Consider the following 25,372-nt stretch of genomic DNA (forward strand, 5'->3'; position numbering starts at 1 on the left):
AAGAGCTAAATTCTACCAGCAGATTCTTGAGAGAGAAAAAAGTAAAAGACAGAGTGTTCAAAAACTGCAGGTGGGAACAAGAGCCCAGCTAGAAAGAATTTGGACATATAATTTCACCCAGGATAGAGTCACTGACCATAGAATCTCTTATGAAGCTAGAGATATTAAGGAATTTTTATGTGGTGGAAGACCTCTGGATATGCTGATTGAAAGATTGCTAGTGTCAGCAAATGAAGAGGCCCTTGTTGAAATTTTGAATAAGCATGTTAAATCTTCTGAATAAAGGACATGAAATGGACACTGTTTGAAAAAACAAATAAAAGATTAAAACTTGGGAAGAAAAAGAATACATCACTTAATACCTGAAAGAGGTCCCAAATTGAAACTGCCAAGAAATATAATAGCAAAATTCCAAAATTACCAGATGAAAGAGAAGATGCTGCAAGCAGCCCAAGAGAAAAAATTTAAATATCATGGAACCATAGTTAGGATTGCACAGGACCTTGCACCTTCTACATTAAAAGACCACAGGGCGTGGAACATGATATTCCATAAGGCAAAGGAGCTTGGATTGCAGCCAGGGATCAACTACCCAGCAAAAATGAGCATGATTTTTCAAGAGAGGAGATGGATATTCAACAAAATAGGGGACTTCCAAACCTTCCTGATAAAAGACCAGAGCTCAACAAAAAATTTGATCTTCAAATACAAGATTCAAGAAAGACATAAAAAGGTAAATGGGACAGAAAGATACAATATGTTGTTAATAAGGGTATACTGTTTACATCCCTACGAGGGAAGATGACACTTGCAACTCTTGAGAACTGTATTGTTATTATACCATATTAAAGGAGTATACATAAAGGGGGTGGATACTAGTTGACTCTGATGTAATGATAAAGAAAAAAACATCTAATCAAGTAGGTTAAATGGATCCAAGTAAGTGGGTTAGTCTGATCTTAGAAAATGTACTGAGAAAGGAGGAGGCAGACAGGGGTAAATTACATTAAAGGAAAAGACACAAAATCCAGTTACAGCAGAGGGAAAGAAGGGAGGGGGGGTAAGCATTGTTTGAACCTTACTCTCATCAGATTTGGCCCAAGAAGGGAATAACATAATCAGTTAGGCATAGAAATCTAACTTGCCCTATAGGAAGTAGGAGGAAAAAGGGGAAAGAAAAGGGAGGGGGTAGAAGGGAGGAAAGAAGCAGTAAGGGTAAAGGGGAAAAAAGGGAAAGGGATAATAGAAGGGGGGAGGGACTGAAGGAGGCGGTGGTCAAAAGCAAAACACTAGTGGGGGGGAAGGAGAAAAGAGAAAGAAAGGCATAAATGGGGGGAAAAAGGATGGAGAAAAAGACAAAGTAATCATAATTGTGAATGTAAATGGGATGAACTCTCCCATAAAATGGAAGCAGATAGCAGAATGGATTAAAAACCATAATCCTACAATATGTTGTTTACAGGAAACACCTTTGAAAAAGAGTGACACATACAGGGTAAAGGTAAAAGGTATGATAAACCTCCAGAGAAAACTGAATGGGGATAGAAAAGAATATACTTTTTTCTTGGCAGTACATGGCACATAAACAAAAATTGACCATGAACTAGGGCATAAAAACCTCACAATCCAATGCAGAAGGGCAGAAATATTAAATGCATCCTTTTCAGATCATGATGCAATAAAAATTATATATAATAAAGGGCCATGGAAAGATAGACTAAAAAAAATAATTGGAAACTAAATAATCTAATCCTAAAAAATGATTGGGTCAAACAACAAATCATAGAAACAATCAGTAATTTCATTCAAGAGAATGACAATAATGAGACATCATACCAAAACTTATGGGATGCAGTAAAAGCAGTTCTTAGGGGAAGTTTTATATCTCTAAATGCTTACATAAATAAAATAGAAAAAGAGGAGATCAATGAATTGGGCATATATCTAAAAAAACTAGAAAAAGAACAAATTAAAAATCCACAACTAAACACTAAATTAGAAATGTTGAAAACCAAAGGAAAAAGTAATAAAATTGAAATTAAGAAAACTATTGAACTAATAAATAAAACTAAGAGCTGGTTTTATGAAACAAACAATAAAATAGATAAACCTTTGGTTAATTTAATTTTAAAAAAGAAAGAAGAAAACAAAATTACTAGTATTAAGAATGAAAAGGGTGAAGCTACCACCAAGGAAAAGGAAATTAAAACAATAATTAGGAATTATTTTGCCCAACTATATGTAAACACATTTGACAATCTTAGTGAAATGGTTACATATTACAAAAATATAAATTGCCCTGATTAACTGAAGAGGAAGTAAAATACTTAAATAACCCCATCTCAGAAAAAGAAATTGAACAAGCCATTGATGAACTCCCTAGGAAAAAATCTCCAGGGCCAGATGGATTTACATGCAAATTCTATCAAACATTTAAAGAACAATTAATTCCAATACTATATAGACTATTTGGGAAAATAGGTGAAGAAGGAGTCTTAACCAAATTCTTTTTACGATATAAATATGGTGCTGATACCTAAACCAGGAAGAGTGAAAAAAGAGAAAGAAACTTAAGACCAATTTCTCTAATGAATATAGATGCAAAATTTTAAACAAAATGTTAGCAAATAGATTGCAGCAACTTATCACAAGAATAACACACTATGATGAGGTAGGATTTATACCAGGAAAGCAGGGTTGGTTCAATATCAGGAAAACTATCAGCATAATTGAGCATATCAACACCAAAACCAACAGAAACCACATGATCATCTCAATAGATGCAGAAAAAGCTTTTGATAAAATACAACACCCATTCCTATTAAAAACACTAGAAAGCATAGGTGGCAAAATCTTTCAGGGGAAAAGATAGACTTTTTTTTTAATATAAATTTATTTATTTTTAGTTTTCAACATTCACTTCCACAAGTTTTTGAGTTCCAGATTTTATTCCATCTCACCCCTCCCCCCACCCCAAGATGGCATGCATTCTGAATATCCTTTCCCCTAGTCTCTCCTCTCTTCTATCTCTCCCCCCTTGTCTTATCCCTTTCCCCTTCTATTTTCCTGTAGGGCAAGATAGACTTCTGTACCCCATTCTCTGTATTTCTTATTTCCCAGTAGGATGTGAAAACATTTTTTTTAAACACATGTTTTTAAAACTTTAGGTTTCAAATTTTCTCTCTTCCTCCCTCCCCACACACCCTCATTGAAAAGGCAAGCAACTCAATATAGGTTGTACATGTGCAGCTATGCAAAACACTTCCACAGTAGACATGTGTGAAAAACTAACTCTATTTCCCTTAATCCTATCCGCCCTCCATTTGTTCTATTCTTTCGAAAAGATAGACATTCAATAAAATAGGGAACTTTCAAACTTTCCTGATGAAAAGACCAGAGTTGAACAGCAAAATCAATCTTCAAATACAAGAATCAAGAGAAAAATAAAAAGGCAAACAGGAAAGAAAAAAAAAAAACATGTTCTTCAATAAGATTAAACTGGTTAATCCCTACATGGGAAGATGATACTTATAACTCTTGAGAACTATACCTCTATTAAGGCAGTTAGAAGGAGTATAACTAGACAGAGGGTGTGGGTATAAGTTGACTTTAATGGGATAATATAAAAAAGGGGGTAAAAAAAAGATCATACTGGGAGAAGAGGAAGGGGGGGCAGAATAGGGTAAATTACATCACATGATGTGCAAAAGACCTATTGTAATAGAGGGAAAGAAGGGATGGGGTGAGTGTTGTTTAAACCTTTCATTGGATATGGCTCAGAGAGGGAATAACATGCACGCTCAGTTGGGTATTTTATCTTACCCTATAGGGAAGTAGGAGGGGAAAGGGGAAAAAAAAGGGAAGGGTGGGGTGAGGATGGAAGGGAAGGCAGGAGGAAATTACATTGTCTGATATGACAGATGGTAAAAGAAAAGTCATCGGTTCAAAAAAATAAAAACAAATTTTAAAAAGCTATGCTAGCACCTGGATAAGCCATGGCTATGATATTGAAAAACAAATGATGGTATACTTAGAAAATCCTAGAGAATCAACTAAAAAATTAATTCAAATAATTAACAGTTACCAAATTTGCAGGATATGAAATAAACCCACACAAATCATCAGCATTTCTATACATTACCAACAAAGCCCAGCAGCAAGAAAGAGAAATTCCATTTAAAATAATTGTAAACAATATAAAATATTTGAGAGTCTACCTGCCAAGAGAAACCCAAGAACTTTATGAACACAATTACAAAATACTTTTCACACAAATAAAGATGGATCTAAACAATTGGGAAAAATAACAATTGCTCCTGGGTAGGCTGACAAGTCTACCTAAATGAATTTGTTTATTCAGTGCCATACCAATTAAACTAACAAAATTTATTTCATGGAGTTAGAAAAAAAATAACAACAAAACTTATCTAGAAGAACAAAAAGTCCATATGAAAGGAATTAATGAAAAAAAAATGCAAAGTAAGGTGGCCTAGCTATACCAGATATAAAACTATATTATAAAGCAGCAATCATCAAAAATATTTGGTATTGGCTAAGAAATAGAGTGGGATCAGTGGAATAGGTTAGGTACACAAGACACAGTATTCAATGACTATGGTAATTTACTATTTGATAAACCCAAAGACTCTAGCTTCAGGCATAAAAACTCACTATTTGACAAAACTTCTGGGAATACTAGAAAATATTATGGCAGAAACTAGGCATAGACCAATATGCCTATACCTATACCCTATACCAAGCTAAGGTCAAAATGGGTACATGATATAAAAGATTATACCATAAGCTAATTAGGAGAGCAAGGAACAGTTTATCTGTCAGATCTATGGAGAAGGGAAGAATTTATGATCAAATCAGAAATAGAGAACATATAAAATGCAAAATGTATAATTTTGATTACATTAAATTAAAAAGGTTTTGTACAAACAAAACCAATGCAACCAAGATTAGAAGGAAAGCAGAAAATGAGAAACAATTTTACTGCTAGTGTTTCTGATAAAGGCTTCATTTCTCAAATATGTAGAGAACTGAGCCAAATTTATAAGAATACAAGTCATTTCCCAACTGATAAATGGTCAAAGGAAAATGAACAGGCAGTTTTCAGAGGAAGAAATTAAACCTGTCTATAGTCATATGAAAAAATGCTCTAAATCACTATTAATTAGAGAAATGTAAATTAAAACAACTCTGAAGCACCGTCTTATATTTATCAGATTGGATAATAGGACAGAAAAGGAAAATGTTAAATGTTGCAGAAGATGTGGGAAAATTGGAACACTCATGCATTGTTGATGGAGTTGTGAACTGATTTAACCATTCTGGAGAACAATTTGGAACTTTGCCCAATGGGCTATGAAACTGTGCATACTATTTGATTGAGCAATACCACTATTAGGTCTATATCCCAAAGATCAAATAAAAGGGGAAAGGACCCACACATACAAAAATATTTATAGTAGCTTTCTATGGTGGCAAAGAATTAGAAATTGAGGAGATGAACATCAATTGGGGAATAGCTGAATGATTTGTGACATATAAATGTAATGAAATACTATTGTGCTATAAGAAATGATGAACAGGCGGATTTCAGAAAAACCTGGAAAGACTTACAGGAACTGATGCTAAGTAAAGTGACCAAAACCAGAAGAACATTGTACACAGTAACAGTGACATTGTGCGATGATCAACTTTGATAGACTTCTCAGCAATACAATGATCCAAGACAATTACATAAGATTTGCAATGGAAAATGCTGTCCATGTCCAGAGAACTAACTATAGAGTCTGAATGCAGATTGAAGCATACAATTTTCACTTTTGTTTTTTTTTCCTTCTTGTGGTTTTTCCCTTTTGTTTTGGTTCTTCTTTTACAACATAAGTAATGTGGAAATATGTTTAACATGATTGTACATGTATAACCTATATCAGATTGCTTGCTGTCCTGGGGATAGAGGATGGGGAAAATTTTGGAACTTAGAATCTTACAAAATGAATGTTGAAAGAAATAAAGAACAACTTAAATAGTCAAAGTAGTATTCAGTGCTCATGATTCAGCCATGTCAATATTATAAAAATGGCAATACTACCAAAATTAATTTATATTTTTAATGCTTTACCAATCAAATTATCAAAGTGTTACTAATAGAACTTGATAAAAAATTCATTTGGAATAATAAAAGATCTAGATAGAATAACATGGGAAATGAAAATAAGTAATGACAAGGGGAGCTAACAGCACTTCCAGACCTCAAACTATATTCTGTGCGTGTGTGTTGGTTAATTCTTAGACTATAGTTTAAAGCAGCACTCATCAAAACTATCTGGTATGGTTAAAGAATACAGAGATAGATCAATGGAACAGATTAGACAAGGGAGATACAGAAGTAATAATATTTGTTAACCCAGCATTTAATAAAGTGGAAAACATAATTGATCTAAGAAAAAATGCCCCATCTAATAAAAGTGTGCTGGTGAAACCTGAAAGCACTCTGGAAGAAATTAGCCATAGACCAATACCTTATACCATACTCCACAGTATATTCAAAATGGATATGTGACATCAATATTAAAGATTATGCTGTTTTTAAAAATTGGAAGAGAAATAGATTGTATACTTTTCACAGCTATGGGTAAGTGATATATTCTTAACCAAACAAGAGAGGCACATACAGGACATAAAATAAACATTTTGATTATTTAAAAATGAAAAGCTTTTTCAGAGACAACATTAATGCATCTAGGATAAGAAGTGCCTGAATGGGAAAGAAATCATTGTATTAAATTTTTCTGATGACTTTGGTAACCAAGCTATGTAAATTATACATGCATACACACATCCATGTGCACACACATATATGCGTGTGTATGTGTGTGTGTGTGTGTGTGTGTGTGTGTATAATAGCTGTTTCCCAATAGATAAATGGTCAAAGGATATTACCAAAGTTCTCGAAAGAAGAGCTGCAAAGTATTTACAACTACATGAAGAAATGCTCCATAACATTAATAATATGAGAAATGAAAATAAAAACAATGCTGAGATATCATCCTCCACTCTTAAAACTGTCAAGAATAACCAAAAGGATCACAATAGTCAATGTTCCACAATAGTGTGAGAGAAGCATTATATTATCTATTATATTATTTTTATTCTATTATATAATAGTATATAGTTTATATAGTATATCTGAACATATATAATATATCATATTATATTAAAATTGTTATTCTATATGGTATATTTTATATTTGATTTTACTCCAAGTGATTTTGTTCTGTAGCCATATTCTGTATTCTATATAAGAAACCTAACATCTATTCTCTTTCTCTGAGAAAAGAAGATCCAAAGGTTAGGCTTTCCCTAGTTACAGAAAAACTCTCTTCTTAATACTCTCATAAAACATTATCTTAACATTTCCTTCAAGGTTTGTATCCTTGAGAAGCTAGACTGACTGACTTTGTCCTTGTCCTATCTTTTACAAAATAATGGTCTTATCTCAACCCACAGTCACCAGTAATTTTACACACCTGGGTCCTTATCAGTAACCTTAGGATGCCACTAGGACCCATAAAATTCACAAAAGGATTCCTTAGAGATAGAAAGGGATAGTCTTCATCCCATGTGGGAGAGATGTCCACTTTCTTTGATGTAACCCACAATCATCCCTGTGATTCTGGCCAATAATATATGTGTTCTGTTCTTTGTTCTATGCTTATAAAAACAACTTGCATTTTCAAATTGGGGTCTTCTGGCAAGAGGCAGTGCCATTTGACCTATCCTTTATTATCACGTTGCATGCCCCCATTAATAAGTGATATCACAAGCAGATAATTGCTTCAGTTTGCCTTTCTGTTATATTTTACACACAAGTGGTTGTAGAAAGATAAGAACAATAATACATTTTTTGGTCAAGCTGTGAAATTGTACAACCATTTTGGAAAGCAATTTGGAATTATACAAATAAAGTGACTAAAATGTCCATACTCTTTGAACCAGAGACTGCATTACAGAGCTTATACTTTAAGGAAGCGATCAATAACAAAAAAAAGTCCTCCTACACTCCAAAATATCATAACAGCATTTTTTGCGATAGCTAAAAATGAGAAACAAAGTAGACACCCATCAATTGGGGAATGGCTAAACAAATTGTGGTACATGAATGTAATGAAATATTTCTGTGCCATAAGAAGAGATACATGTGATGAATACAGAGAAACATGGAAAGATCTGTATAAACTGATGCAGAGTAAAGTAAACAGAACTAAGAAAACATAAACAGTAACTCAATTTAGTTGTTTTCCAGTTGTATCCAACTCTTCGTGACCCCATTTGGAGTTTCCTTGGAAAAGATACTGGAGTGATTCATATTTCCTTTTCCAGTTATTTTACAGATGAGGAAACTGAGGCAAACAGGGTTGAGCAACTTGCATAGGATCACACAGTCAGTAACTACTACAATGTAAATGGAAAGAACAATGACACCCTAAAAAATCACAAGTAAATGTAACAAAATTGTAAAGTTCCAGCAGGACTCACATGAAGAGATTTGAAAAGGTATTAGCAACCCATCCCTTCGTGGAGGTACAAGGTCCTCAGGTGTTACACATTGTATAAATTTTCAGACTTTTTCAGTGTATTGATTGGTTTTGCTGACTTTTTGTCTTCTCTAAAGAAAATACTATTTGTTAAATGGGATGGCTCTGTAAGAGGGGAATGAAAAGGATACTTAGGATAACTATGGTGTTGTAAGAAACAGAAAATATCCATGAACATTTATTTTAAAAATTTTTGTTGACTGTTTGATTCAAACCCTTAGACACTGCATTAAGAATGCCTGCTTCTTTCTCAATTCCTTTTTCCCCTTTTTCTCCTTGAATGACATCTGCATTCTTTCAAGGAATATTTATCTCTTCTAACCTGACAAGACTCAATATATTTCTGCATCTTTTCCATATGCTGTTCTAAGAAAGACACCAACTTTTGATTTGCACATGTATAGTTTTTTCTTGGCCTCAAAAATGCAAATATAACACTCTGAAGATTGTAAAATTCTTCTTGTACCCTATACTTTCTGAAAATGAGGTACTAATATATAATTTTTTGTTGTTAGCTCTTATCTTTCATGGTGAATAGTATGTAGGAAATGCCTCTTTGCTGTTTCTAAGGGCACATGAGCTATGGGCTGAAAGCTGTTTCTAAGGTCATGTGAGCAAGGCTTGATTTATTTATAGCAGACTTCTTGCCTTTTCTCCCAATAGGATGCCAGCTTGAACAGCTGCCTTTAATGAGAAATTAACAGAATCTTGCCAAGCCCAAAGAGAAACAGAAGCAGCTCTCAGTTGTCACCTTGGTTAGAGGTCAAGGGGAGAATCTCAAGGAGAAATATAATTAACAGCTAGTATTTATCTAGTTAATCTAATTGCCTATCTTTTCTTCCTTTCTCTCATGGCTAGACTTAGATATAATTTTGTCCTTCCATGGTCACCGCTCCCTCTTGGGATTTTAACCTTTTAGATGTCATTTAGAGTGCTGTGTTCATTTCTGATTGCTATGTTATACAACAGACATTGATAAACTAAAGACTGTCCAGAGATGGGTTAACCAAATGGCAAATGGCATCACCTCAATGACAAACAAGAATAAGGTAAAGGAATAATGGAAGACAGAGAATATAGTACAGCTGTCTTCAATTATCTGAAAATCTATGACCTGAAAAAAGTGATCAGACTTCTGTTTGGCCCCAAAGGACAGAACTGGAAGGATTGGTAGAAGTTGCAAAGAAACAAATTTATGCTTGAAGAAAGAAATATTTCCTAGGAATTAATCACTCAGAAGTGAAGATGCATGCCTTAGGTGCTTGTGGGCTCCACCTCAGGTGACAAACCATATGTTCTCTTTTTTTATAATAACTGTATATTGATTTTTAGGATTTTTATTTTACTTTTAATTTATGGAATAAAGCGAACTTTTTCACAACATAGTATAATAAAAAAGACAATTGCACATGTGTTGGATAAGCAAACACACTGACTCCTCCATTTCTTAGGAAAGACACAGGAGGGCTTCTAGTACCTTTCTCACTAGCAGGTTCACTTTTGATCCAGTAGGAAGACAGGAATGGAATCATAATAAGGGGTTAAATAAGCTTACTTTATTCTAGCCTAGTCTTCTCGAAGTGAGGTTGCTGATAATGGGAGCACCAGCATTCCCTAAGAACCCTTCTTGCCGGGGCTGGCATGAAGGGGGGACAACTACCCCTCTGTCTTGATGGGGTCAATCGAGACCAGCACAACTTGTGCACTCCCCTAAATTCCTTCAAGCCTCAATGGGGCGCAGTTGAGGCAAACACACAAATTCCCCTTCCCAAGCCTTGATGGAGGCAGATCAAGGTATGCACAACATTCCAGTCTGTACAATCAACCCTAAGAGGGTCCCCAGTCCCTGACCAGTTCCCACTTGCTTTATAAGGCAACAGACAAAGAAGGCATATTGCCAGCAATAGCCTCAACAATTTTATATCACTTCATCCTTATATCTACTGTGCAAGCATGGTAGAAACTGTTTTGAACCATGATCATGAGAAGTCATATCCAACACCTGGGAAGTGGGAAGAAAACTCTAAGAAAGAATAACAAAAAATTCACTTTGCACATACTAAAATTCACCTTACTCACAACATGAAATTTCAAATCTCTTATGTATAACTTGCTATTTCTTTTAAATATATAATAAAATTAACATGTAAATATTTTCCATTTTTTTCTTCCCACCCCCCACCCTAGAGATAGCTACTTACAACATGAAATTTCAAATCTCTTATGCATCACTTGCTATTTCTTTTAAATATATAATAAAATTAACATGTAAATATTTTCCCTTTTTTCTTCCCACCCCCCACCCTAGAGATAGCTACCATTAGACACAAATAGGGGTATGTGTGTGTGTGTGTGTGTGTGTGTGTGTGTGTGTGTGTATGTATATACATATACATACACACACATATATGTAAAATTATTCTATACATGATTGTATTTATTAGTTCTTTCTCTGGATGCAGATAGTGTTTCTCTTCATATGTTCCTTATTTTTTAACTCGTACCTTTATAATAGTCAAATGACTTAGTCATTCAAAGTCACTCTTAAAACAATATTGCACGCAAAAAAAAACATGCTGTTATGTTCTAGAGGTAAAGAATTATATGAAAGAGGATAAGAAATGTGCCACTGATATAACAGGCAATGAGAAATGCCAATTAAGTGTCAACAAAACGATGAGAAAGGAGAAAGACAGCATTTAAGGAAGACAAGGCTGCAAGCTAAGTCACATATGAGCATTATTTTTTAAAGGTAATTAGCTTAAATTAAAAGTGAATAATTCATACATCCTAAAAAAACAATATTGCTGTTACTGTATACAATGTTCTCTTGGTTCTGCTCACTTCATTCTTCACCATTTCATGTGTTTTTTTTGTTGCATATGTTGCAGAGGAAATTTTTGTCAGATATGGGTTGAACTAGATGGCCTTTGGGATCCCTTTCAATGCTGAGATTTCATGATGTCTAGAACACAAAATTTAATTTAGGCAATTTAATTCAGGAAATCAACAAATTAAATCAATTGTCGAAGATGTGAAAAGGGCATTTTTTCCTTTCTTTCTAAATTAATTGACTTCAACCCCTGGGAAGTCTAATATATTGGGGAGATTAATTGGCAAGAACTTTGGAAAGGAAAGTGATGATCACTGTGGGTTAACAGGAGAACTTTTCCCAGACTAGTCTTATTTCCTTTTCAACTACAGAGACATTAGATTCATGAAAAGGCTTAATGTCACTAACATTTTTTTCCTTTTTTCCAGAAATACATTTGCCCAGATGACTAGGATAAAGACATGGGGTGGATGATAATAAAGCTAGGTGAGTTCATAACCAATTGAAGGGTCAGACCTACAAAGTTATTTAATACATTCATGCAAAGCATGAGGGAGAAGATCTGTTTTTGGCTCTGTAACATGTGACATGTTTTATGAATGACTCAGATTGAAATATAAATTACATGTTTATCAAATTTGTTGATGACAGAAAGTGAAAAGAAATAGTATGCTGGGTGACAGAATTGGAATTTAAAAAAAAAAGTCTAAAAAGCCCAGAACAATAGACCAAATCTTATAAGAGGAAATTTGATAAGAGTAAATACAAAGTGTTTTGATTAGGTAAGGCAATAAGCATTTTGGAAGTACCTGCTATGTGTCAGGAACTATGCTAAGTGCTTTACAAACATTATCTTGTTTGATTCTCACAATAACCTGGTGTGAACACACATTTGTTTAACTGGAAGACATATATGGGGATTAATAATTTACATGTTAATAGGGACATAAGAAACAAAAGTCTTTCCAGGTCCCCAATATCTTCAAGTGTCATAGAGAAAGATAAATATGACAGCCCATGGGTGGTTATTTTCTGTTTCAATGGTCTCAGGAAAAAATAGAAACTGAAAGGACACTCTATTACACTGGGGAAGAAAGGAGGAGGAAAGGTAGGGAAATCACAATCACACAACAGAAGTGTATAAGATGAATAATATTTAAACGCAGAAGAAAGAATGAGAGAAATAGGTATCTTCCTCTTCTCATTTAAATATCTCTCTGTATAAACATATCTGAAATTCAAAAGGAAAATAGTTGGAAACAGAGACAAGGGAGAAGAAGAAGGGATTTTAAGAGGGAGGTTAGAGTGGGTAGGTGGCACAGTAGATAAAGCAGTGGGCTTGGAATCAGGAAGACTCAATTTCCTGAGTTCAAATCTAGCCTCAGACACTTGATAGTGTGTGATCTGGGCAGGTCACTTCACCCTGTTTGCCTCAGTTTCTCATATATAAAATGAACTGGAGAAAGAAATGGTAAAGTACTCCAGTATCTTTGCCAAGAAACTCCCAAAATGGGTCATAGAGAGTTGGGCATGATCAAAACAACTGAACAACAACAACAAATAGGTTAGGTAAGGAAACAGTCATAAGTAAAGGAGGAAAACATCAAGGGAAGATTAAAAGGAAAGAAAGAAAGAAATGCCCTAACTACTTGCTCTTGTAGTAATTCCTTTTGTAGTAAACACTTAATGTTTGTTAAACAATTGATTGGTTTACAAGATCCAAGAGTATGTATTCCTTTTGGATGACAAACCCCTTCTTCGATCTTTAAGAGTGATCTATCTCTTTTGCCCATTTTGCCTGCTTATTCTCTATAAGACTTCCAGACCAAAGTGCAGCAAATGAGTCGGGGCAGGAGGGTTGGTAACTTATAAGAGAATCATAATGCAAGTAGCCTTGGTATGTGCAGACAAGCCCAAGAAGACAAGTTTCTGGAATTTCAGTTTCTAGTTTCCTTCTTTTGCCTTTCTTTTGTCTCTTTCTGAGCAGAGATCACAAAGAAGTAACCCTGAAAATGGACATTTACAGCCTCAGATGAATTACCCATAGAGAAATCTTGAGTTCTCAAGTTGGACCCTGGACTTCAAGAGGGAGAAGATTACCTCAACAGCTTGCAATGTGGAGAAAAAAGAGGGTCCTCCAATAACTGGAGTTTTGGACCTTGCCAACCTTCCATGACATTGTTGTGAGTTTGGTTGAATGGCTCAGGACCAAGGTAACTGAGAAATATCTATTCAGTGATTTCATGGGAGGCCTACCCTGTCCAGGGAAGTCTAATGTTTGTATGAATATTGCACGAGTATTTTATATTTCTGCATTAGTTCACGAGTTACTGTATGTCTTTTGAATCTTGAACATTTTCTGTGGTAGGAAGAATAAAGGCTGATCCACATCTCATATCCATATTGTACAATGAGTGACTTTGCAGAAGGTGGGGAGCACATCTACCTTTCTTTGGGGAGAAATCCTAAAGATATTCATGCTTAAGCTCTTTATTAGAGATTTCCCCTGGAGTTTTGCTCTGGGGGTGGGTTGGAGGAGTATCATAAAAAGCCAAAATGTCATTGACTCTTCAGGAATCAGGTCCCCAGAATCGAACCTACTCTACAGAAGCCCAGATTTCCTTGAGAAGCCCTGGAGGACATGAAGGTAAGTGAGGAGATGGTAAGAGAGCAATTTTCTGCCTTCACTAAGAGTAATCTGAGGTTCGGAGAGATTTAGGAAACTTGTCCAAGATCTCCCAGTTAGTAAATATAAGAGGCAGGATTTGAACCTAGATCTTGCCTGACTCAAAATCCAACACTATTTCTATTATCCCCATTCTGCTTCTAATGTAGATTCCTGGCAAAATTCTAGACTATTATTAATATTATTAGATATTTGATATATAACTTTATTATGATCAAAATAGAAAAAAAATGAGAATGGTATTAACAAATGAGATCCAGAAGTGATTATTGTAATGATACAACAATCTTATATTTGAAGTTGATGTAATTATTGTTCAAAACAGCTAAAAAAATAGGGTTAGTATATGATTGTGTATATTTTCCAAACTGCCACATTCACTCCATAGTTCCTTCATCTTCATCAGCATTCCAAAGATTAAACACATGTTCTGCTTAGCTATATATCAAAATGTCAAACATGACAGGACAGTTGTCTCTAAAACTAGATCTCTGGCTTCATTCCCATACAGATTTCATCTTCATCAGGCACACAGATGTCTGAGTATTTATACTATTCATATTGAGCTGCCAATTATCGGTCCTTGACAACCTTTGGAGACACAAGAATAGACTTGGCAATAAACTTCAAATTAGGGTCTTTAGCAAGTTTTCTCACAGGTCAAAGGAAAGGCTTCTCAAAGTTGAAAATGCTTTTAGTTCATATGTCATAGTATTTGAGAGAAATTATTATTAATAACCAATGATTTGGGGAGATCCAGAGTTCCCCCTTTCCTAAAGTCCTCATTTCAAAAGTTTAGTCTCTTAAAGGACATTACTAATGATGAGATTGGATTAACATTCTTAATAATCTTGTTCAGACCACCCAGGTGGGGAAATCATTGTGCTCCATTCAGGTTTGAGTGGGGATAAATTCATCAAATAGATTGCTCAAGGCTGGGGGTGGTCTCCATTTAAGAATAGTCTCTTTGTCCAAAAGTGACATGATGTCACTCTCAGCCTCTCATTGTAGTATTCATTCTCTCATTAATTGTTAACCAATCAGAGTTGACTGCCACCCTCAGGAACATTCCTTTTTCAAGAGCATATGAGTTATGAGCCCACTGCTATGATGGCCTTTGGCATTTGAGAGTGCCACGGTCATTTAAAAATGCTGGCATTTTAATAAAATGACTAATTACCCAGAAATTATGTGTCTCAAACTTTTTAAAGGTCATTTCCAGGAGATTTTTCTTCCTATTAACAACAATGAAATTCATCATGATTTTTCTTTTTGTTTGTTGTCAAACAGCACCCTAGGGATATTTTCACACTTTTGTACCAAGACCCTATACCAGTCAAGTACATTCTTGTGTCAGGATCCCTCTCTTTTTTCACTCCTCTTTTTTTTTTTTATGATTAGGAGACACCATGTTTTCCAGAGCTAAGGTCCAGCAAGCAAGCTGTGCCCTGAGCTTGGCATAACAATAATCCTTTGTGGGCACCCTCTGGATGATCTCTGCCACAGTAAAATCCCAGAATTGTTTCACACCAGCATCAGGTGGTCCCTGAGCTTGGACAAGCACCTGTGGTACTTGTATTCTGCTCATGAAGTCTGGCTATAAATAAAATTTGCCTGATTGTTGCTGTTACTCCTTCATTGACAAGGCTACAGCTCACTGTGTAGCTATTGGTATGAGTATTGAGATTTGCTCACACTAAAGCTGGTCTCCTACTAGAGGGGATCCCAACACAAGTGTCTAGTTTCCTTCCTCCAACAGAATAAAGAAAGTTTTTTGATTGCAACCATTGTTAGCTCTTTGGTTTTATTTTATTTTTAGAGTTACTTGCAGTGTTTGTGTTTTTGGTGAGGCAATCAAGGTTAAGTGACTTGCCCAGGGTCACACAGGTAGTAAGTGTCAAGTATCTGAGACCACATTTGAACTCAAGTCCTCCTAACCGCAAAGCTGGAGCTCTATCCACTGCACCACCTGGCTGCCCCAAGAGTTACCTGCAGTTTCTATAACCTGTATTAGCTCTCTGGGTTTTTTTTTGGGGGGGTTGTTTGTTTTTGTTTGTTTATTTTTGTTTTTTAGAGTTAACAGAAGTTGCAAAGCTTCTGTGGCTCTTTGGGCATTTGTTAACAGGGTTGACACTTGTAAGTAACTGTAGATGTTACATGAAACATTATAAAGGTAGAGATACACTTCTGAAATTCACCACTCAAGTGACATTTGAGAAAGGTAGTTCTTCCAATACCTTTGTCCCCAGTTGTTACAAGTTTGAACTGAATTTGGAGTTCTCCTTGGGTGACCATGATGATGGTTCTTTCAGAAGTATCATTAGTACTGTTGACTAAACGTCTTGAACATATTATTAATTTGTTGTTTGTAAGCATTTAGAAATGGAGAAGACAACTGCTAAAAACCATCACAGCTTCAGCAAAAAGAAGTTATGTCAGACTAATCTCATTTCCTTTTTTTTTTCCACTGGGTAAGCAATGGCATAGGTATGGTATATTCAGGAGCTAGCATAGCTTTTTAAAATTTGTTTGTTTTTCTAACTGATGCCTTTTATTTTAACATCAGTCATATCATTTACCTGCTTCTAGTGAGTTTTTCACTGTAACCTAGATGTAAGAACAGCTAAGCAAAACCAAATGATACATTGACAACATATGCAATATTCCATATCCCAAGTCCTTCCCAACCAAAGAAAGAAGATGTATTTCCCTGTGTCTTCTCTGGGGCCAAAATGCTTTGTTTACAATTTTGTAATCATGTATATAGTTTGTTGGTTCTACTTACTTCATTCTGCATCATTTCATACAAGCCTTCCCATTTTTCTCTGAATCCATTAGTCATCATTTTAGTCATGGCCAAAAAAAGCCATAACCCCGTAAACATAATACCAAAAGAACAAGTAGAGTTTGGCCTGTACATTACACCCTATCACTCAGCATCTGTGGCTCAACAAGCCTGGTTTTTCTTCTGCTACTTGGTCCCCAGGTTGTCTGACTTGCTCAGGCTGGTTCTAGATACTCTAAGGTTTCTGTAGTATTACTGAAATGAAAGCTGTCAGATTGCAAATATTCAGGAACAGAGACACTATTCTAACTGATCTAACTATAGGGGATATTCAATAATATAAAAAAACTATCAATGGACATATGCATACAAAAAAGATATAAGATGAGCACTTTGAATGGCCTTACTGAAATCCAGAAGTCGGTGTTAGGGGCCAGAAGGAAAGCAGAAGAAAAAAAAAAAGTGATGTTGGACATAGCCAAGAAGCACCTACCCCAGCATTTCCCAAGTCACCTGCCGGATGGCTAAGTGACATGTCCCTGAGACAAGTTAGTTGGGAATGTGGCTCATGATAAACCCCAATCAAAGCTGGTCACTTAAGACTAGATTAATGTTATGTCTGAATTAGGTTCCTGGGCCTTGTAAATTTATTTTTTATGGTACCTTCTTTACCTTAAATGCAACCAAAAATCTCAAATGAAAGAATATGTGAAGAGTATTTTGCAAACCTTACAATACTACACAAATGTAAGCTACACAATCTATTAAATTCTTTGAGTGGGAAAAAAGTACGGCTTGTATGGGGTTCACTAATGGGAAGGCTGTAACCAAGGCCAAATATGGATTAGTGGCAATGAAAGAGAAAGAATAAAGGTCACCACTTCTCCTGTTCTTAGCCCCCCAAAGCCTAGGAATACTAACCAGATATCTTTTTTAAGTCACTAGAATTAAGAAGTCCCAGCAAAAGAGATAATTTGAATTTGAAGAAGATAGATTTAAATTTCCATCAGGGCTGTCACCTAGTTGACTCTGTTGTTCCTCTAAAGGGACAGGGAAGAAAAGGTTGGGATTGTGGTCCTTCTCTCCCTTTGCCTCAATGCCTTCCATTTAGGGGTACCTAGATTTACATTGTATATGTTATATACGTACAGTCGTAGTGCGTTGTTTCCTCCATTCGAATGTGAGCTCCTTGAGGGAAGGAACTTTTGTTTTTGCCTTTCTTTGTATCTTTGCATCAGAGCTTAGCATAACTCATTTTCCTGCCATCCCAGTCTTTAACTTCTGGGGCTTCAAAACTACATCTCAGCTGCTGTCTTATTGTGGAACTGCCTCCTAGGCTTAGGACCACCTTGCCCTGGAACACCCAGTCACCCCAATAACTTTCTTAACCTGAAATGTCCTTCACGATATCTGTTCCATTTTCCCATTGATGTGTCCCTCCTGGGGCTTTATTTTGTAAAGGGGCCATATCTGCCAGCCCTCTTTCTGCTGTGCCCAATTACTGACTCTGCTGCAGACTCCTTCCATCATTCCCTTTTCTGCTTCCTTTTGTGGATCGTTAGAATGCACACTACTAGAAGCCAGGGCATATCTTTATAGTTTTTATTTGTATCCACAGTGATTAGCACAGTGCCTGGCATATAATAAGTGCCTAATAGTTGCTTGTTTCCTACTTCCTTGTTACGTAGTCTGAAGGGAATTATGATGTTCATATTAATAGATATGATAACGTATAATGAATATACTAAGAATTCAGATTTCTCAGGAGTTTCCGGCTTGGGAGTCAGAGACTTACAATGCAACTTGAAATGATCAGCCAAATCCCTAACAACACTCTCACAATCACTACATTTCTGTATCTGTGTAAGTTAAGTGAAGCCAATCAAAGATTGTAGAACCTGTTCCTGTCACAGAACTCTGGTCCTGCATCCCACCAAGTAAGGACCCCCAAGGACTTGAAACAATACTGTACCCACAGGACTCCAGAACACCTGTACTGTGGACTCGTGGTCCTCCTCCTTCCGAACCTGTGATTTATGTATATAAGCTGTGTCTTTACTCCAGCACAGAAAGCATTCCTTTCTCTGAAAGTAATTAATTAAGCAGCTACTTGGTCCCTGGCACTCCTCATTCCTAGGTTAGACACTGGCTCAATAAAATTCTGTTGACAATAGTAAGTGCTGAATAATTGTTCATTGATTGACTGAGGAAATAGAGCCCAGGAAAGGAGGATGATACAGGCATCCCCTGTGTCCATAAAGAACAACACAGGACGCAATCTGAGCTGGAGAGGGAAGCGCAGAAGGTGGGATGTGGGAGATTCAGGGGGGAAGTGAGGGGAGCGCCTAGGGGCGGGTGGGGATGGGGAGTGTAGGAGATGCAAGGAGGGTGGGGTCACGACGGGTGCCAGGGCATGCGTCAGTGATTGGAGGAGCACAGAGAAGCGGCTGGGATCCATAGGGTTTCAGACACTGGGAAGGAAGTGGGGAGGACAGTGAGGAAAGAAAGTGTGGGCGAGCGGGAGAGGGCAGGACGGAGGCGGGGTCAGCCCTCGTGCCCCGCCCCCTTCGAATCTCTCTTTACCCCGCTTCTGATGCCGTGCTTCCCGCCACTCACAGAAACTCCATTTCCCACACGTCTCCGGGGCACCAGGGCAGGCGCAGATACAGCCTCACGCGCTTCAGTAGGCGTGTCGACTCCGGGACGCAAGCGCACATCGGCCTTAGAGACGACTTGGGAAGCTGAGTGCAATCAGGAGCCGGCGCTATGGCGGAGACAGATCCCAAAACTGTACAGGACCTGACCGCTGTGGTGGGACCCAGGGCCGGGGGATGGGACGGGGGGCGGTGGGTGGGGGAAAGGATCGCTTCGGAGGTCCTAGGATAGCCTGCGCGCTGCTGGAGGCAAAGGTCGCGCCCACCCCCTCGCAGCTCGGCGGCCTCCGCCCAGTCGCCGCCCAGCACTGGAGCTTCGGCTCCCCCTCAGCGTTCTCCGCCCCCGACCCATCCCCTGGGGGCAGCTGCTTGGCGGGGTTATCACTCGGCCGACCCTCGGCCGATCGCCAGTTCACCCCCTTTCCCTTCCGCTCCCGTTTTCCCCAGCTCCTGGGCGGGAGACCCCTAAGTCCTCCCTTGAATGGCACTCGGGAGCCTTGAGTCAGAGTCCTCCTGTCACTGGGGGGGGGCGGTCCGGAAGCGGGGGGCGGGAACAGATCCCGGCTTTTACCCTGGGTGACTCCACAGAGTGTACCCGCGGACCCGAGAGGACCCAGGCCCTCGATCCTATTTCTAGACTCCACCCTTTCTCACCATATCCCTTACCCAACAGCCTGGAGATGCTTCCCAGCTAGCCCTGCCCCCCATCCTCCCCCTTACCCAACAAAGCAGCGATGCTTCCCAGCTAACTCTCCTCTCACCATTCCCCTTACCCAACATCCCAGAGATGCTTCCCAGAAAACCCTGCCCCCCACCAACCCCCCTTACCCTAACAGCCTCAGAGATGCTTCTCAGCAAGCTTCTTCCCCACCACTAATCATGATTTCTTTCTTTCTTCCTTTCTGCAGGTTCAGACTCTTCTCCAGCAGATGCAGGACAAGTTTCAGACCATGTCAGACCAGATAATTGGCCGAAATATCCTTTCTCTTTAGAGTTGCTTCCTTCTTGCTGCTCTTTTCCATATTTTTAGGCTTTCTCTCCCACACAATATTGGATGATGGTACAGTCCTCTGACCTGAGCTCTGCTGAGCTGGAGACTAGTCTTGTTAGAGACCACTTATATGTATATAAAGGGACTGGGAGGTACATAAATGATGGAAAAATTCTGAAGTGACTAGCTTGTTGGCCTTTTTCTTTTATGAAGGCCAGGGTATACCCCTGCTCAGGTCATCCCCAGGCCTGGACCCAGGAACATCTGTTAGCCCAGTACAGGGAGTATGTATGTGGCTACTGCCAAGACCAACCTTTACTAACTGTAGCTACAGCTACATACATCTTACAGAGACCAGTCTCCATTAGCTAGTTTAGCTATAGCTGTATGCTTACATGTATATTACCACATACATATATACTCATGTGTATGTTTGGGTGTGTATTTGTATCTATAAGGTAACCAAGGTTGAAGCATTGAGATGTAGTGGATATAGGACTGCTCAGAGTTAGGAACACCTTCAAGTCTTGCTTCTGATGGCAGTATGACTATGGGCAAGTCATTTAACCTTTCTGTGCCTCAAGCAACTCTCTGAGATTCTTGATCTTTATCATTGGAGATAGTTTTCACACCACTGAAATCATAGGCTCTGAAGCAAAAAAAATATGGGAAAGGAAACAGGAAGGCACAGTTGGGATGGGAAAACAGGTATATCTCATGAATATCATTTGTAGGTCAGTCCCTTTCTGCTCCTTTGGGAAAATCAGGTTAAGCCATAACCTGCTCACATTAGCCTAAATTTGGATGCTAGTTTGACTTGCTAGAGGCCATGTACTTTAATGTGTGAGTAGAGCAGGAGATATGATAAGTCATGGAATAACTTTACTGAGTGTTGTCTTTAACATCTCGTACTTGATGATATGAGCAGTCGCATTGATGATCTCGAGAAAAACATTGCTGACCTTATGACCCAAGCAGGGTAGAAGAAATAGAAGGGGAAAACAAAGTGCCTGCTACACGTAATAGTTAAAGGTAAGAGTCAGATTCATTGTTTGCCTGTTTGATAAAATTTTGAAATCTTTTAACTGTTCCTTTTTTCCCCTTATTTGATTTTTATAGATTCTTGGCATTAATTTCTTTCATTGAAGAAATTCAGATATCAGAAATTCTAGCAATCAAAACATACATATATATAAATCATACCTTGAAAGAACAATGGTTACAGTTAACTATGCACACTGTTTTGCTTCGAGTCATGGGGTACTTAATTGTAAGCCTTATTCCCTATGCTTTGTTTCTCTACTTACCCTTGTTTAGGCTGTAAACTTTGCAGCCCAGAAGGTAGTTTATAGTTTTTAACTCCTTTCCCATAGTTTTTGGCATTTTAATCTTCCTGGTTAAGTGAAATTTACCTACAGTGATAGAATCACCAAAAACAAAAAGAATATTAAAGCATGCCATTATGCTGCCTTACTTGTGCCAAACTCAGTGATTATAGAAGACAAAGTAACAGAAATGATCAGTGGAATAGTCATGGAAGGCAAGTGGTTCTTTAAATTATTTTCATCTAAAACATGGGTTCTCTGTGTAATAATATCTAAATGTCTAGTTTGTCTCTGTTAATCTGTCTCATCTTTAGCATGGAATTATTCCTTTCTTACCTAGGGATATTTCAGAAAAATGACCTATTCATGAGTTTCTGTGAAACTGATTCTTCATTGTTTAAACAAAAGAATTCCCGTTAAGTTAATTAGAGCTTTTCCCTCAAGAATTGTGGAATGGAAGCAAACTTAAAATGACAGCAGCTGAAAGAGCACTGGATTTAGAGCCAGAGAACCTTGGTTTAAATGCTATGTTCTGCTACTTATTATTTTGACTTGGGAGAAGTCAATTAATACTAATAATAATTTACGTTTAAATGACAATTTAATGACAAAGCCTACTGTGTGTCAGGGTTTGTGTTAAGTGCTTTACAAATATTATTTCATTCAATTCTCACAACAACTCAGGGATATAGATGGTATTATTATCCCCATTTTATAGATGGGGAAACTGGCAAACAACAGTTAAATGACTTGCCAACCTCACGCAGCTAGTAAATGTTGTCAGCTGGATTTGATCTCAGGTCTTCCTGACTCCCAAGCCTACCCTCTAGCTACTGCACCACCTTGCTACCCCCCTTCCCCAACACTTTCCTCACAATGAAGTAATTAATATGAGCATCAGTATCCCATTCTACAAAGGAGGAAACTGAGACTCTAGGTCTGTGATTATACAGTTAATAAATTTTGGTCTCCTGACTATCAAGTCCTGTGCTTTTTGCTGTGTAATTCTTTGGACTTCAGTTTCCCACTTTGTGAAATGAGGAGTTTGGACTAAATGGCCTCTAAGGTCCCTTCCAGCTGTATGAAAATCAGATGTGGAGACAGAAGAGGAAAAATAAAGATTCAGATTGTTTTTTAATTTACAGTCACAGCAATTAAATTATTTTTAATGTATTGTAGAATTCTTTATTCACATTGGGAAGATAGTCTGCTTTAGCAAGTCTGTATATAGATATGTTATGAAAACTTTTCAGTTGATGATTTTTGTTCTTCTAGTTCTACATTATCACTTGTAGATTCTACAGTGAAAATTTGTCAACAGTATTTCTTTTTTTCCCCCCCACAGGTTTTGTTAATCATTTAGAGTGAATTCTGGAAAATGTTTTTTTTACAAGCCAAGAGGTGAATGGACAGCTTTTCTCAACTAACTACTGTGTGCAAACATTTTTTTATTCTAAAGCTTGTATTCCTAGAACATGCAGTTTAGTTAGTTTCAAGGTGATTTATTTTTTGATTTCTTGTATGTGGTAGCTTCATAATATATGACATAAAATATGTAAACAGTAAACTGAAATTCTGACTACTCTTGGCTAAAATTTTAAAAATTTATTTTCGAGTCATTTATTGTTCCTTTTGTAGTAGTTTCAGTTTAACAACAAATTGCTGTGAGTTTTTTTAAGAAATTATTAATTTTTTCAACTGTTATTAGACTCTCTTTGTGAAGTAAAACACCTAGAGTCTACGGTTTGTAATTCTCAGCACAAAATTACTGTTGTACTAATAACAAATAAATGGTATGTTGACCATATTTTTAAAGCAGACAAAAAAATTCGAGCATTTTGTATTTAGATGTCTGTCATTGCTACGTTTCCGTGATTGAGAACTAGACCTAAGAATCTACTGTAAAAAGCCCTACAAAGGAGCTGAAGTTGATGGACAGTAACTACTGCCACTTTTTAATACACTAGAGGATTTGGATAGTGACAACATTTCAATTCCTCACAAATACTAGGGACAGAAAATAAACTTGTATAAAGACAAATTACATTCACTGGTTAGAATTTTGTGTGTTGTAACACTTCAGTAATTGGTTGTAACATCAAAAGTACTCGCTGTAAGAACCTGAGGGGGATTTTAAAATCCACTTACTCCATATTTATCTGTGCTACTGATTTTAAAAAGCATTTGTCAATTAGAAGAAAAAAGCAAGTGGCTATTGTGAATCCTTGTTCACTTGCTGCTTACTGACTGATAAATGCCCTTATTATAAGCTTGGATTTTTTAAAAAAAAATTGTGGGTGTTGTTGTTTACCTTTTTTTTTACCTAAATGCTTGCAGTGTAACACTTTTGTAATAGATTATAGGTGGAATGGAAAATACCAAACATTTTCATCATGGCATATTCTATGTTTTAATTAAGAGGTGAGGGACACAGTTTGGACACCCTGATGACTGATTCGTGAAATTGCTTCTGTATTTAAAAAAAAAAATTAAGGTCAAGATAAAGCTGAAGGATGGTATAGAGGTAGAGGGCCATTTTTCCTGGAGAGGAACTTTTAAGTGTATATTTTGTGATTGTAGGAGAAATTTCTGTACCACAAGACAGTTTATTGTATTGTTATAAATATGGAATAAAGCTGTGAAATAACAGTTTGTTCTAGTCATAATATGTTTGGTATAAAATGAAGTAATCTTACTAAACTTATATTAGTAAACCAAACATTTGTAAGTGCCAACTACATACAGAGCTTGTGCTTTGTTTTCCCAACCTGGTCAGGAAGGTTGGAGCCACATTATGGAAGAATTTGAATTTCAGTCAGGATGTACTATAGGCACTAGAGAATCACAGAAGTTTTTTGAATAGAGTGACATTGTATCTGTTTTCATGAGATTAGTAAAGAGAAATATGTATTTGATGGGGTTAAACTGAAGATATGGAATAGGAAGAACATGCAGAATGTTGTTACAATGTGTATGTTGAGAAGAGATAAGGGCTTGAACTAAGGGTAGGTGAGAGAGAGGAGAGGAAGGGAATGTTAAAAATATCATTAGAAAAAAATTGGCATCTGATTGAATGTGTAGGCTTAGGGAGAGGGGGGAAAATTAAGATTGAACCATGTACATTGGGGTTACAACTACAAAAGTAGGCATTCCCTCTTGAGTTTACATTACAGAGTAGGAGATGGAAGGTGGTTGGAGGAGGACAGTGTGACAGGTATGGATGCTTGATGAGGACATGCCTCAGCACAGAATCCAATGGCCTAGCTTCTCTCAGTATCTTAGGCACTCTGGTTTGGATGGTGGAGCTGCAGAAGGGAGGAAATGCCTGGGGAGCAAGAGGTGGAAAGAGGCTGGGGAAATTAGAAGGGGTAGGTAGAGTTATAGGTGCATGTTGAGTACACATGGTCCTAGGAATCACAGAATCTAGTGATTTAGCTATTCTGAGACATATTCTTTGAACTGTGTAGGTGGTGCCATTTTAGAAATAGA

At 37.2% G+C, this 25,372-nt stretch overlaps 1 protein-coding gene across 1 annotated transcript; it reads left to right on the forward strand.

Moving 5' to 3' along the window:
* The first annotated feature begins 19,601 nt into the window (after positions 1–19,601).
* Positions 19,602–21,588, forward strand: HSBP1 (heat shock factor binding protein 1). The gene is given in 4 exon segments (XM_020992708.2): positions 19,602–19,724; positions 20,476–20,542; positions 21,471–21,536; positions 21,539–21,588. Coding segments are annotated over 4 exon segments (228 nt in total). The 5' UTR covers positions 19,602–19,679.
* Positions 21,589–25,372: the final 3,784 nt, after the last annotated feature.

Source organism: Phascolarctos cinereus, unplaced genomic scaffold, assembly GCF_003287225.1.
Source record: "Phascolarctos cinereus isolate Bilbo 61053 unplaced genomic scaffold, phaCin_HiC Scaffold_2;HRSCAF=192, whole genome shotgun sequence".
NCBI classification, from domain to species: Eukaryota; Metazoa; Chordata; class Mammalia; order Diprotodontia; family Phascolarctidae; genus Phascolarctos; species Phascolarctos cinereus.